Source organism: Mya arenaria, chromosome 13 (genome assembly GCF_026914265.1).
Source record: "Mya arenaria isolate MELC-2E11 chromosome 13, ASM2691426v1".
NCBI classification, from domain to species: domain Eukaryota; kingdom Metazoa; phylum Mollusca; class Bivalvia; order Myida; family Myidae; genus Mya; species Mya arenaria.
Window position 1 is genome coordinate 15,078,216 of NC_069134.1, and position 14,116 is coordinate 15,092,331.

The 14,116-nt window shown below is 33.8% G+C and overlaps 2 protein-coding genes across 2 annotated transcripts; one reads left to right on the top strand and one right to left on the bottom strand.

Annotated features, from left to right (window-relative positions):
• Nucleotides 1-946: 946 nt before the first annotated feature.
• Nucleotides 947-6,588, top strand: LOC128213259 (uncharacterized). The gene is made up of 7 exons (XM_052918844.1): nucleotides 947-1,219; nucleotides 1,733-1,806; nucleotides 2,188-2,399; nucleotides 3,483-4,432; nucleotides 4,670-4,837; nucleotides 5,085-5,219; nucleotides 5,324-6,588. Exons 2-7 carry the CDS (start codon nucleotides 1,741-1,743, stop codon nucleotides 5,365-5,367), a joined length of 1,575 nt encoding a protein of 524 aa, XP_052774804.1. The 5' UTR covers nucleotides 947-1,219; nucleotides 1,733-1,740; the 3' UTR covers nucleotides 5,368-6,588.
• A 646-nt stretch (nucleotides 6,589-7,234) lies between these two features.
• On the bottom strand, nucleotides 7,235-13,539 carry LOC128214615 (hillarin-like). The gene is made up of 7 exons (XM_052921179.1): nucleotides 13,404-13,539; nucleotides 12,249-12,475; nucleotides 11,101-11,213; nucleotides 9,741-10,625; nucleotides 9,303-9,473; nucleotides 8,906-9,051; nucleotides 7,235-8,634 (listed from the first exon to the last, which is right to left on the bottom strand). Exons 1-7 carry the CDS (start codon nucleotides 13,470-13,472, stop codon nucleotides 8,629-8,631), a joined length of 1,617 nt encoding a protein of 538 aa, XP_052777139.1. The 5' UTR covers nucleotides 13,473-13,539; the 3' UTR covers nucleotides 7,235-8,628.
• Between the last annotated feature and the right edge of the window lie 577 nt (nucleotides 13,540-14,116).

A 14,116-nucleotide genomic window follows, 5' to 3' on the forward strand; every position in this document is an offset into this window, starting at 1 on the left:
TGTAATCTATTTACATTTGCACTACTTTAATGACATGACAGTTAGCGCCCCCATGGATCCGCTTGTGCATGACTCGCTAAAGGGATAGCCTTTTGAATGATATATCTATGTTTTTGCTGGATGATTTTGGAGAAAACAGTTCGGCTTTGGTTATAAGTATATTAAAAGGCTTTTGTTTGTTCTGATTAAACCTATCCAATGTTGTCGGGCATTGGGATACTGTTATGAACTTGGTTCAAGAGACAGATAACATGTCATACAAAATATACTCACTGGTCATGTTGAAAGCTTTATGGGAGTTACTGACGGATAAGATAGACACTCATTTAAAGGTATATTTTAGATGCCTCGTACCCATATATAATATTAATTATATTTTAATATATTGACTGTTTATGAGTAAACGATGCAATAATTTATACGTCTATATGTTTGAATAATAGAGCACCAACATAATAATATAAAAAATTCAAGTAAAATAAAATGACATTATCAATCTCTTTCAAGCATGCATCTAATTTATTTTTGAATGTTTCTCGTTTGAAGCCAACAGGTTTTCTACTAACTTTATGTTCCACCATGGACTTGTATTACATTATATATCATATTTTTACATTTTGTAATAAGTTTTAGGTAGGTAGTTTTTGCCCTAGATTAATTTGCTTTGCCATTTTTAACACATCCTGAAAAAAACTTTGAATCTACAGTCATGTGATTTATACAATATATACAAGATGCTTTAAAAGATGCCATCTCACTACAAATATATTATGTATGTACTGGAACACTATCCTGAAATAGTAATTTCTTTATTTGAAGTGTAAAACAAAACAAGTCTACCAACGCAGTTGAATGCGACGATATTGAAGTAAGACTGGGAAAAGTGATAAATTTTCTACTACTAGCTTGCAACATAATTAATAATAGGCGACGATCTTGGATTCAGTTTGATTACTAGCTTTTTTCTCCCAAGAACATTTATTCAATTCGGACATATAAAACTCTATAAACCATCTTTTAAAATAAATAACAATATTTTTGAATATCATCACAGTGACTGTCACATGAAGTCAATATGGTTTTGCTTCGATAAGTTTACAATAATCAATATCATGAATATAGAGGTATGCTGTGATCGGTCATAGAACCGGAAGGTAATTGAACGGGATAACATGGAAAAGAAATGAAATCAGACTATTATTTTAAGTGATTTTGGAAGGTAAGAAACTGTTCGTTAACGTGATTTTGTTGTTCTGTACATGTATTATATATCAATTCTGCCTCCTGATGTTATGATATATATATGTTATAACGTCGACAGTTTAAGTTAAAGCTGACAGCGTACGTAAAACTGGATTGAATATTTTTTACCTTTCGAATCAAGAAAAAAGACTTTAAGTTATAATTTAAGTATGTAAATAAAGTTATAGTGGTTGAAAACATTGTTTAGCCAATGGGATTGAAACATTATTCAAGATATTGAAAAAGAAAAAAAAAGATATTGGAATTTGAAATTCCATATTGATCGACGTTTTACCTGCTGTACTTATCATGGTTGACTCGCCAATATCAGTATCGTGCAGATTAAAGTTGGAAGGATAACTTGTCTGATTAGTTTGTCACGTAAGCGTCATTCTTCTATAACAGATTAAATTAATGTCATGATAAACGTAGTCAAGGTTATTCACTATAGTTGTAGAGATATGCAACATGTATATATTCTTTGTTGCAGAAAGGGTAATGGATATTCACACATACAGTGAGCTGGAAGTATCCTTCCACTATACCGATAAGCATGTCAATAAAGTAAGTATTCCAGTTTCGTTCCACGGTGATACCGATAAGCATGTAAGATTAATTCAATAAAGGTCAAAGATATATTTCATTATTAGATTAAAATTAATTTCCGTTGTTGTTGTTTTTATTTCCTGAAAGGAAATAAGTGATTCCTAGACATCCCAAAATTGAATATGAGAGCTCCTTTTAAAGAAATATTATTCACATGTCCTTAAAAATCGCAATCGATATACATGCGTTTATGTGGAGGATCCATTATAGTTATGTAGATAAAGAAACACAATATATAATATATAATTTGACAATTGTCAAATATATTTGAAATTAAGAATGTTAGAATTCCAAGGAATTCAGGCAATACAGATCATATGAATATAAAAACACTTCCAGATTGAAGACCAACATATGCAATCTATAGATAAGCTATTGGAATACCTAAAACTACCCGCTGAAGATGATCATAAGTACCGTGACCTGCATCTTGCGAGGGCGATCGTTGTTTGGATGTCCCTGATGACTGGGAGAAAGAAAGCTGGTATTTGCAAGGAAGTGAGGGATCTTGCTGACGGATATGCCCCGGTGACCTTTAGTACATTTTGCGAGTAAATCAACTTTTAGTTTTATTTTCAACGGGAGAGTTATTGTTTATTTTCGGCTTATGCCGAGTTTATGGTTTAGTAAAGCACCTGCTTGAACGCCTGCATATTAACCATAGCCAAATCGCTTTATAACCCACTTAATGACTTTACGGACATTTGGAGGTAATTTTTGTCTGAGGGTTTCAAAATGATTTAATCAAAATCCCTCTGGCGTTCCTATTGGCAGAGGACTGAGCGGAAGGACTAAATGCTCTTTGCGATTTAAGTGTGTAATATATACTACATGTATTTACAACTAGATACATACATTAAATATGAATATAAGTCATGTCCTAGGCAAAATTGAGTAATTCAATTAATGACGTAAGATTGTTGTCTGCAGACGCGTTTTTAGCTTTACCGTTGTTTTTTTCAAGTATTTTATTAGCCTTGGTGTCGTGACCGTCGGAGTCCTCGACTTTAACCGCGGCTATAACACAAAAAGCTTTTAATATATTCAACTGAAACAAACAAGCCTGGCGTTCGACTCGCAGCGCTCTTGTTGTTCTTATGTTTTCACCAACATTTACGTGAATGGATTTGCTTTTTAGGAGCAATTCTTCTACTTATAAAACTGAATGCATGCATTTATAATAGTTACGTGAATAGTGTCGAAAATTGTTTAAAAATGTTCCAACCATTTAACTTTGATTGTATCTTATATAAGCAACGACGTACTTGATTTCAATCATATTAGAAACATACGACTGGTGAAAATAAATAATACAATTCCTTAAAGTATCCTTTTCACATGTCATCTGTGTCGTCAATTATTCTGTTTTATAAATGGGTATCAATCTAACCATTCAAAATTGTGTGGCTCTTGTTATGTGCCTGTTTATGCCTTGAACCTGTTTATCTTAACAGGGTCTTAGTTTATATCGTTGACTACACTATCAGTTTCTATATTTGTTATTGTTTTATTGTTAAACAGACCCAAATCGCTGACTTCCGTACATATCAAGTCCATATAATCGGCAATACTTATTATTATAGTTATATTATATTTATATTCAATCCTTTGTTATAGCATTTTGTTTTTTATAGAAAATATGAAATAGAAAATCGAATGATTTTTGGCAAAGGCAAAGATCTAAACTACGTACCGGGTGGAACATATTTTGACATGATCCCGCAGGCAAGCTGGAATAGCTTCCGTTGCAACAATGTGTGGCATCTAGTATACACAGAGCTGGCCATTGCCACGGTTCATGGGTTTCATCGGGGAGGAGAAGTTCTTTTGGAGGAGGATGGTGACAAAAAGTTTTACCAATCTGTTGCCACCAGAGGACACACTAAGGCAGAATTTAATGATTTTTGGTTTTGCACTAATCCATATATTTTGGCCATACACGCACTGCCCGAAGACAAAAAACTTCAATATCTGTCAGCGGATCAAGCATTTGATGAGGAGAAGTTTGAGCAATGTGCCTATCTTCAACCAGGATTTTTCATGGCTGACCTGACATTGCTAACAGAGGATCGATGGGTGTTGCAGTCGAAAAGAGGTCGTTGCACAATCACTGTCGGGTGTGAGGAGACCATCCTTAAAGGACTACAATTCAAATACAAATTGGCATTCATTTTAGAGTCAGGGGAATTAACAGAGGAAAACATAACAGCAATGCCACGTATGGTAGTATATGCCCCTGGAATGGACGAAGTCACATTTACTATAAGCCTGCCAGTCAAAGGAGAATACAAGTTCAGCACTTTTGTCACATCTTCAGAAATGGAAAGATACGTGGAATGTTTTGTCTTTAGAATATATTGTGATGAACCTGATATGCACTGTCGCAGTATTCCTAAAGTTGTCGAAGAAATCGGCGTCGGGTATACTCACGTTGCAAAGGAATTTGGTCTTAAAAATCCATCAAAAGCAACTCCTACAATTAATGTTCAAAACGGCACAAGTAAAAGAACACTGCAGATCGCAGACGACAAGATTGACGAGCTTGAATTTTCGTCCGAGTTCGTTGGAACAGACGTCGAAATTGGTATGTAGTACCATGTCTCGAGGTACATGATATTTAATGTATGAAAACCGCTTCCGTTATCATGATAACGTTCAATATCGACTGCAGCGGCAAGATATCACGCACAATTAACGTCAATGTCAAATATAATTTTAATAATTTTATAATCACAAGTTGATAACATCGCTTAAATGATATATTCGTTTTGAAAAGGTTAGCGAAGTTAATGAAATGGAATTAATTGTGCGTATATTTCAGGCTACTCTGAAGTGAAAGTAGATCACCAAAAGGGAACATTAGAAGTTAAAGCCGGGTTGAAAAGAGAGGGTGAGTGTGTACTGGTAATAAAAGGCCGCGACAAGCTGAAAAGAGAACGCTTCAAACCGATCTTGAACTATATAGTGAGCTCGTATGACAATGATGAAGGTGAGAGTAAATGACAGTTTTCTATAGTTCTCTATTTGTAAAATAACACGTGTACGTTGCCTGGAAGACGCTTTTTGAGTTTAAAAGCTCTATCCGAATATCCAATGTTTAATGTCTTTCTCTCTGTCTCTATCTCTCTCTCTCTCCGAAAATATTAACAGAAATTGAGATGATATAATTAGGTATCAACAGTTTGTAAAACTGTACAGTACAGTTCCTTTTGTTTATAAATAGTATTTTGTTTCAGACGACCACGAGAAACTAGTTAGAAAGAACAAAAAAGAAGTAAGGAAGAAGTCAAAGAGCGCATGTAAGCAGAAGGAAGTAACAACCTTGCTGGATCGTTTGAGGCAGATTGAAAAGGAAGTAGAATATTTGAATGGTAAGTCTCATTTAAAGACAATGCTCACAAGCAAAGCTTTGAAGCCGTGATTTAGAGGACAGTTCTGTTTTGTTCTGTTTACTTAATTTGTGTTTTTTTTTCAGATACAAACATGTCGAAATCATACAAGAAAAAGGCCGATGCTTAAACCAATAAGGAACTGTTACCAGGACCTGATTTCGGGAAATAAAATGCATTACCCTTTTCTGATAGGATTAATAATATTACTGTATATTTGGATTTTATGATTTCAGGCTGGAAAATATGTTCTCGGCTTAGCCCTGTTCGTGAAACTGGACCTTTTAAATCAATATCATAATAAATCCCAATTTTAAGTTGATAGTGAGACCATTGTTGTGAATATTTTCCATTTTTGTAATTTGATATTTTTGGAAATGGAAAATATCCTCGATACTTTTAAACACGCAAATTATCCAGATCTGACACCATGTCGAGACTGCAATTATCTTACAACGTAAATTTAGCAAAATATTTCTAGACCTATTAATTAAAATTTCAACTTAAAGGTACAAACAACACATACACAAATACAAACACCACAGACAGACCATTAACTTTAAGAACTAACTTTATAACACACCTGACAAGACTGGTTTTCGCGCATTTGAATATGACTTTGTTTACCTTGCGCTAGGTACCTGTAAATATGTTTCTTGACTGTTTTTCATTAGTAGTAACAATACTGTTAACTTAAGGATATTAACATGAACCTGCTCGTTATGAATGTCAGGCTAAAGTGCCTTTAAAAAAAACAATCTCACATTAATTTACCAAAATGGTTCAAACTAAAAAAATAAATATCGTGTAATTCAGCTTTATATCTCTTTCATGGTGATACTGTTTTGAATGTCATATCTACCACAAGAGCATTCATTATAATCCATATATATTTATTTGAATGTAGTGAGTATATTTTACATGACGGAAGTTACTCCGCAGTCCAGGGATTATATCTTCCGTTTGTTCTTATATGTTGTTTATGTCATGCAACCGTACTTTTAAACATATCTTTAATTGGTTTATGATGTTATCTAGTGTGTATATATTTTGCGAACCTTATTATATAAATATTATAATATAATGTTTCATGAATTGTAGCTCGTTATTGTTACCAAGTTTGAGTCAGATTGAAAGCAGCATAATTTTTCATAAAACACTTAATAGTGATTTCTTGATGCAAATAATTCATATAATATAAAATGATAAACTATATCGAATCATCCTTTTATACATATCTAAATGTGTTAAGTTTCTTATGTCTATGGACATTTTTATTGTGTGTTACAATTATATGATCCATGAATATGTTACATCAGCCAGAAAATACAATTTCAACGTTTGAAATGGCGGATTTTCTAGTTATTTTTAAATTATAATGTATGTGATGATGAATGGGATCGGCAAATGAAAATGTAGATATTGCAGGAAGTAAAGGATTCTTGACAAGCAGGATTTTAAAGTGACAGGAGCACCACATGTCATTATGTTGCATGCCGTCACGTGAACCACTTCACAAAAACAAGGAACTATTGCAGTGTTTTGTGACGTGGCGACTGGATAGTTCCCATGTTTAAACTAATATTAAAATTACTAAAATGACCATCTATCCAATAACTACCATGTGATATCACATGCTCATTGGTTGACCTGGTTTATACAAAAATTGCACTGGTTTGTCTGTGAGCAGTTGCTGTAGCACTGACAATGGAATTATTCCTTAACTATAGGCACGGGTGTAACTGAACAGTTAACCTTAACACCTAGAACTGTCCATACTTTAATATAAAAAACAAGAAGGGCAGGCATCCACCTTAAGCACGTAACGCACCCAAAGCAGTCTCGTCTTTTATTGAGAGTGGCCCTCAGCGACAATTGCATGTGCAGATTCGATATGTTTGCTTCTCTCTCTTGGTACGTTGAAATGACGAGTATTTCTTCAAGTGCAAATACAGTCGTGGGTGAAAGAAAATGCGCACGCAATACTTTTACATCAATTTACCATATATATATATGATGACAAACGTAGCATATGCTCAAACCAATATTGCCTGCTTGTATAAGTATGCGATTGACAGAAAATAATGACTACTTTGCACTGATGTCAATCTTTCAAATTATTATCTATTTTAGTGAGATTAATTTAAGGAGTGTTCGCAATTTGCAAAACTGCTGTTTCATGGATATCATTTCCTTATAATTATGAATACGAGCCTACAATTTACGGAGGTAGGTGTTGAAGTAGCTGTTTGAATTAAACGAAAAGTATCCCTTAAATTATCAGTTATCTTCACATTAATTGTTTCAATTAAACATGATTGTGCAATTGATTTATACTGAATTATATACAGTATGTACATGCCAGATTTTACATCATAGTGACTACTCATTTAAACCGTATGAAACATAGGGCGTGTTTGTTGGTAAAAAACTGGTTTCGGTTTATACCGGTTTCACGAACTTTGTATTTGTTGTTACAGATTCAAATAAAACCAAAACCAGTTTTATGCTTTTTTTGACGAAAACCGAAACCGGTTTTTGAAACTATCGAGACCCCTACCGGAGGCGATTTCATCGGTTCGTTCCATCCGAAAACTAGTTTACTTTGAAAACAACATGGCGGAAAGTGATCCACCACGTTTGTTGAAATTCAATCTTTTTGATAACTATGCCTTACAATGGGCTGATGAGCTAAATGAAAAAGGTACTATTAATAATTAGAAATAATGGCTACATGGAGTAGCACCGCCATGTTGTTTAACCTGTACACAAAATCATGCATTCAAAACCGGTTTCGACACTGCTTAAACTATTGAAACCAAAACTGAAACTGGTTTGGTATCAACAAAAACGCCCATAGGCATAGGTATTATGACTAACGCGGGGTTCTCTTTTTAGCTACATGCGTTAAAGGTCCACATTGATCGATGATTAACTGCTAAACATAACCCTCATGATTTCAATAAACAATGGTATAATCATGTCAGCAATTCTCATCAATGTTCAATATGTTTTCGAATATAATTCGCATCATGTTTCTTGTTTTGATATTATGACTTATAAGTCTGTCAATCGACTTTGCAAATTAAGATCTTATATTCAAATGTATTCTTAAATAACGTTATTAACATTTACAATTGTTCATGTCACAGCATTAAGAGACGCTTACTATACTCTATAAATAACATTGCTAACAAGATATTTCATGAATTTACAAAACATATGGTGTACACATTTTAAACTAACCCTTTTCACGATACATACACAAATCAACAGAATTTTAAACGCAAACACATTAATGTTACTGGTTACAGGTGTTGTCATGAAACAGTCTATATGCGCGTTGAGTGAAAATGACCAAATTTGCCCATTCAAACTTGAAGTCGTACGGTTAAACCTGAAACAGAAGAGTATTTCATTTAACTTCAAAAGCAACAATGGTTAATGTCAGAGTTTATTGCATGATTGCAATAAAGTGAAGTAGGCCAGGCTGTCTTCTTCATTTTACGGACTCCTTACAACTTCATAAAGGGAAATTGCACACATAAATGAGCTAAATGATACATACATGAAAGGAATACAAGTATTATTTGAAATAGACATGTAATGTCACCATCATATATAATAACAAATGGCAATTATAAAAGGTACCAACTACTTGTACTTACATTTAACTCTTTCATTAATGAATCTATGTCTGAATGCAAGTTTTCTAAAGAAGTTCTCGCTCTCACTATTTTTTCTTTCTTCTTCTCCAAATTTTTATATAGTTTCGTTTTCTTTATGGATTCGTTCAGTTGCTGTTCGTTTTTCTCTAGATAATAAAACAAAAAGTTACATACAAAGTAATATTTAGTGCAACCACGACCTGAGAATTATGGTACAAAATAACTGACCGCATAAACAATTATTTCGGCAAAATCGTATTATCCATGATTCACATGGAAAGCCAAGATATGGGTAAGAGAAATATCAAAAGTTCAGCGTTTTAATCTCAATACTTAAAGCTATGATGTTCATCGAAGTAAAAGGCTTATTCCCTGGAAATAAACAACCTGACGTTACCGTTTTCTTTGTCGTTTTTTGTAGTTACAACATAACATGCAGCTGGCTTCGAGCTCTGTTTCTCGCCCTTCCGTTTTGTCTTCACGACAACTGAGTACTCGCCATCTTTTGGGATATTAGCTTTTACATCAACCTTTCGCTTATCCTTATTGTAAACCGTTTCAACTTGTCCTGTAAATATATGTAGTGAAATCAAAGGAAACGTACACACGTGTAACTAGAAAGACGTTACATTTAGAAACGTGTGTGAACACATTTTCAACTAGCATTGTAATATTGAGTTAGTGTGTTAATTGAACATGTGCGAATGCTATATACATTTACATTTAATCTATTTTAACAAATTTTCAGCAAGCATTGTTATATTGAGGTGGTGTATTAATTGAATTTATGCGAATGCTAAATACATCTACTTAGTACTTAATCATAAAACCATACCATCAAAAGAAACTTCTACAGCTCCTTCGTCCGCAAAATCATTTCCGAACATGACGGCTTCATATTCGCGTTCATTATTCGGGTCATCATCGGTATGAAATGACATCACATTTTGCTTCAATTTCTTGTCTGGTTTCACAACTACTTTTGCTCCAAGAACGTATGGACTTCTAAGCCCCGCATCTTCTGCCTCAGGTCCAAAACCAAACACACCAAGTCCACCGTCCTCTGGGCAAAGCTTGCAGTTTTCAACAGCTTTATCGCACGTGATTCGGAACTGAAGACAATTTTGTTTCGATGATTTGGAATCAAAAAGTCCTACTGAAAGTTTGAAGAAATAAACCCCGACAGCTGGCAACCTTATTTCAAATACAAACGTATCTGTATTCTTTACTTGGCTCATAACGAGTCGTCGCAACTGTTTGGTGATCAAATTATTCGCATTTGAACTTAGTAATGTTAATTCATAAGCAAAATCTAATCTTCCAGAAAACTTCTTGTCTGCCAGAAGTGAAATGCAGCACATGCCATTCTTTGACTTAATATTGCATGATTTCTCGCTGATGAGTGTCAGGCCATACGTGAAGTATCCTTGACGATAATCTGGAACATTGAGAAACTCCTTTACCATCTTCAGTAGTACCTCGCCTCTCTTATTTGGGTTTTGCATTTGACTATCATCAGGAAAACATCTTTTTACAAACACATTAGGGCGAGTACAGAACCAGAAATCATTCACTTCATAGATGAATGTTCCTGCGCTTTGGCCTTTTAATGCAACGTTTCCTCCATGGGAGTCCTCTATATCTGTCTCATCTCCGTGCTCAAAACCGATCCGTTTCTGAATGCACCAGTCTGGTTGCATCAGATGCCAAGTGCCATCCGCTAGAAAATTAAACATGATTGTTTATAAACCAAGCTCGATTTTTCTAAATAGATGATATAACATTGGTTTGATCAAAGAATTTGGTATACTACTCATATTATTTACGAGCATAATACTAATGATAATTTACAGTGCAATATACACTAAATGGTATTACAACGCTATATACTTTATATTTAGGACGGCACGCCAAGGATTAAAACACAAAATATATCACATTTATATAATGCCGGTATGTTATGATGGCAACATTATTGTATGATATAAAGAATAATAAATTCCTCAACGCGAAAGTCAATGGCACAGTAGTTTTCCTTCTTTTTCTTTGTTTATTGAATATGCTTGCTTAGAATTGTAATTTATATTTTACATAGCAATTCTTAAAAGAAAAATAAATTCCCGATGTGTTGAGTGAAAGGTTTGACTATCTAAAAGACGGGAAACATTTCTTAAAATTGATTATTTAATGTGAACCTTTAAACATTATCCATGAGTGATTCTTCAGGTAGTCGCTGTCCGGGTCTCCTGCGCGGTACTTGACGGCTTTAGCACGACCCCGTATTATTTCATGCTCTATATTGGCATATCTGAAATAGTATGCTTTATATTGTCAACACATCAATCACCATTATGGAGTGGAGTGCTACAATGTTTATTGTAGTTAGGATTTATCTAAGATAAAAAAGCATGTGTTTTAGACATTAAAATCTTATATAGAGGTTATTAAACATATATGTATCTAAAATGACACGAAGTGAGAGGCATATTGAACTTAGATCAAACAAAGATTGAACAAAGTTTATAACGGCTAGTTATATATTGTATGATAATAATCACAGATAAGACAAAATCATGCGATTAAGAACATTAAGAACTAATAAGATATTCAAATTGCACATATTATACGTTAAGATAAAGAACTAGCACATTTATAGGTATGACAAACAATAGACAAGTATACAAATGTAAGACTAAACTGCCGTCGCTAATCGTGACATAAACATAACGTAACATAATCAAGACAAAGGACAATAAAAAACTGAAATTCGGAAAAGATGCACCAGATGCGCTATAAGAAAATGGTATATAAATCATATTATCACCTCGATCAGATCATAGATGAACTGATCAGCAATAGCTTCTTAGAGTACTTAAAACAGTAGTTATGGTAAGAAATATGAATTAAATACATAAATTAAAACACTACTTGCTAAATTATATAGCAATTATGAGGAAAACCATACATGCATCTAAGATAGCTGAAATCTACACTGACAATGCAGATGTCGAATGCAGGTGTCATACGGATAATACAGGGCAACAACAAACAACATACATAAAACTATGAACACGCGGAAAAATAGCAATGTACGCATATGGTAGCCTATCTATAAGACATATTAAAACGATCGATGCCACTGTCAGATCAGGTCAACATCTTTAAATAACTGTTTTTGCACAAATTAAAAATAAAGTAAGAACTTTACATAGCCAAATATATTTAAACTTTTATTAAATTTATTCTATATATATTATCAATTTTTAAAACTGGTCATCAAAACATTACATGAATTGGTACAAGATGGTCTTGAAAATTTAATTCATGGTGGAAGATTACGTACCCGAAGAAAGTCGCAAAGACTTCCACGGCAGTCACTCTTCTTTCGATCATTTCTTTGACAATGCCCAGAGGCGTGTTGTAGCGCCATCTACCGTTTGCCGTCTGATTGTGTGCAATCCAAGCCATTATACCTCGAACGAGGTATAACTCTCTGTGTCTTGAATCTGTTAGTTTTTCCTGAAGACATCGTAGCAGATTGGGAAAAGTATCGGTGTGTTTCGATGATGCCTGTAATGCACATTATATAATAGTTAGCATGTTTTTGTCTTCTAAACTATCGAGTCGGTTGACCGGGCGCAGCCAGGCCCCGACGAAGGGTCAACACTGAAATACCGTGCACTGAAAATAGGCAGACTCACAGGATACAAGAATATTTACTTAAAGCTGGGTATTATATCATAACAAAAACATTAGCTCAACGGGCTGTTTTATGACATGAACATATAAAACGTGACCGGGGTCCTTTCCTTTTAGTCATGAATTTAACTTGAGAATAAGTTATTTAGGTGCTCGCGCATGCGCACTGTGTAGTATAATGCATTGCGAGCATTCGCCCAGATTACTTGGTGGCTTAGCATTTATTTATATTTATTACTTTTTGTTTTTCAATTTCATTTTAGTTTTCGGAGGCGGGGGGGGGGGGGGGTGTGCAATGCTTTTTTTTGATAAATCCAAATTTAAATATTGAAAACATATATTTGAGGTGTCAACAAATCTAAAAGTTATTGCATTTTTTAAGAGTTTTCGGTAAAAATTAGTTAGAGGAACATGTATGTTAATTAAAATATTTAAATCTAAACGGATACTTGTGGAAATTCTTCATACTTATGATAGGTTAAAAGTAACATAGATATTGACCGAGGATTTTTGGTGGTTGTTTTTGTCAGAGATTTACTATCTGATCAAATGTGAAACCAACCAGTCATCCTATTGGCGGAAGCATGATTTTTAAGACTTCCAATTTGGAGTCTATAAAAACATTATTCATGAAATGTTGTCAATTTTTAAGGTATGTATTACGCCTCAGTGAAATACTCAAGTAAAAAGTTAAAATCATTAAATTTACTATGCCATGTATGAACAAACGGTGTGTTGCTTAGTTTTCTTGGTATTTTATAATATTAATAATGCTTTATATATCTTACAACAGTCTTACCTTTATCGCACATTGGTCAATGTAGTAAAATGAAACACACGTTTCATCGTAACTATGTAGTCCACTCATTTTAACGTAGTTCACATGCTAAAACATTTTTATTTAAATCCTCAATTTAAATGAATACTCTGTATCAACTCTGATAAAGGAAGTTAAAATTCACATGCTTGACTGATAAACATCGGTATCGATATTCGCAACCGGATCAATATATCTTTTCAATGTAAATCATTACCCCCGATCGATGAGAAGATAAGTACCATTAGGCACATTATTCACAAAGCCTACAAGTCACGAGTTGTTTCCAATTATGTTTTAGTTTCGTCTAATTTTCTTTATGTTACACTCGAGTCCGTTTCTTTGGTAGAAACCTTTTGAAGCATAAGTGCTATTTTTGGTATAGCTTATAAATTCGAAATAAGAACGTATAACTTAGTACGTAGGGAAGTTTCCTGTCTTTTATTTTTATTCTTTATTCGTCTATGCACCAAGAAAAGTAAATGCGGGTAATACTGACGTTCTTTTGATATTTATGTTTAATGTAAATAAGGAAAAGAATCAGTCCACTGAAAGATAGCAATATATTTCACCACTTGAACACCGAATGTAAATATTTCAAGAGTGGCGTGATTTTATTACGATTTTACACTTAAACAAACTATTTTCCTCTATATAATGAGTGTAAGTGCTGAAGAATGAAACACCGGTCACTG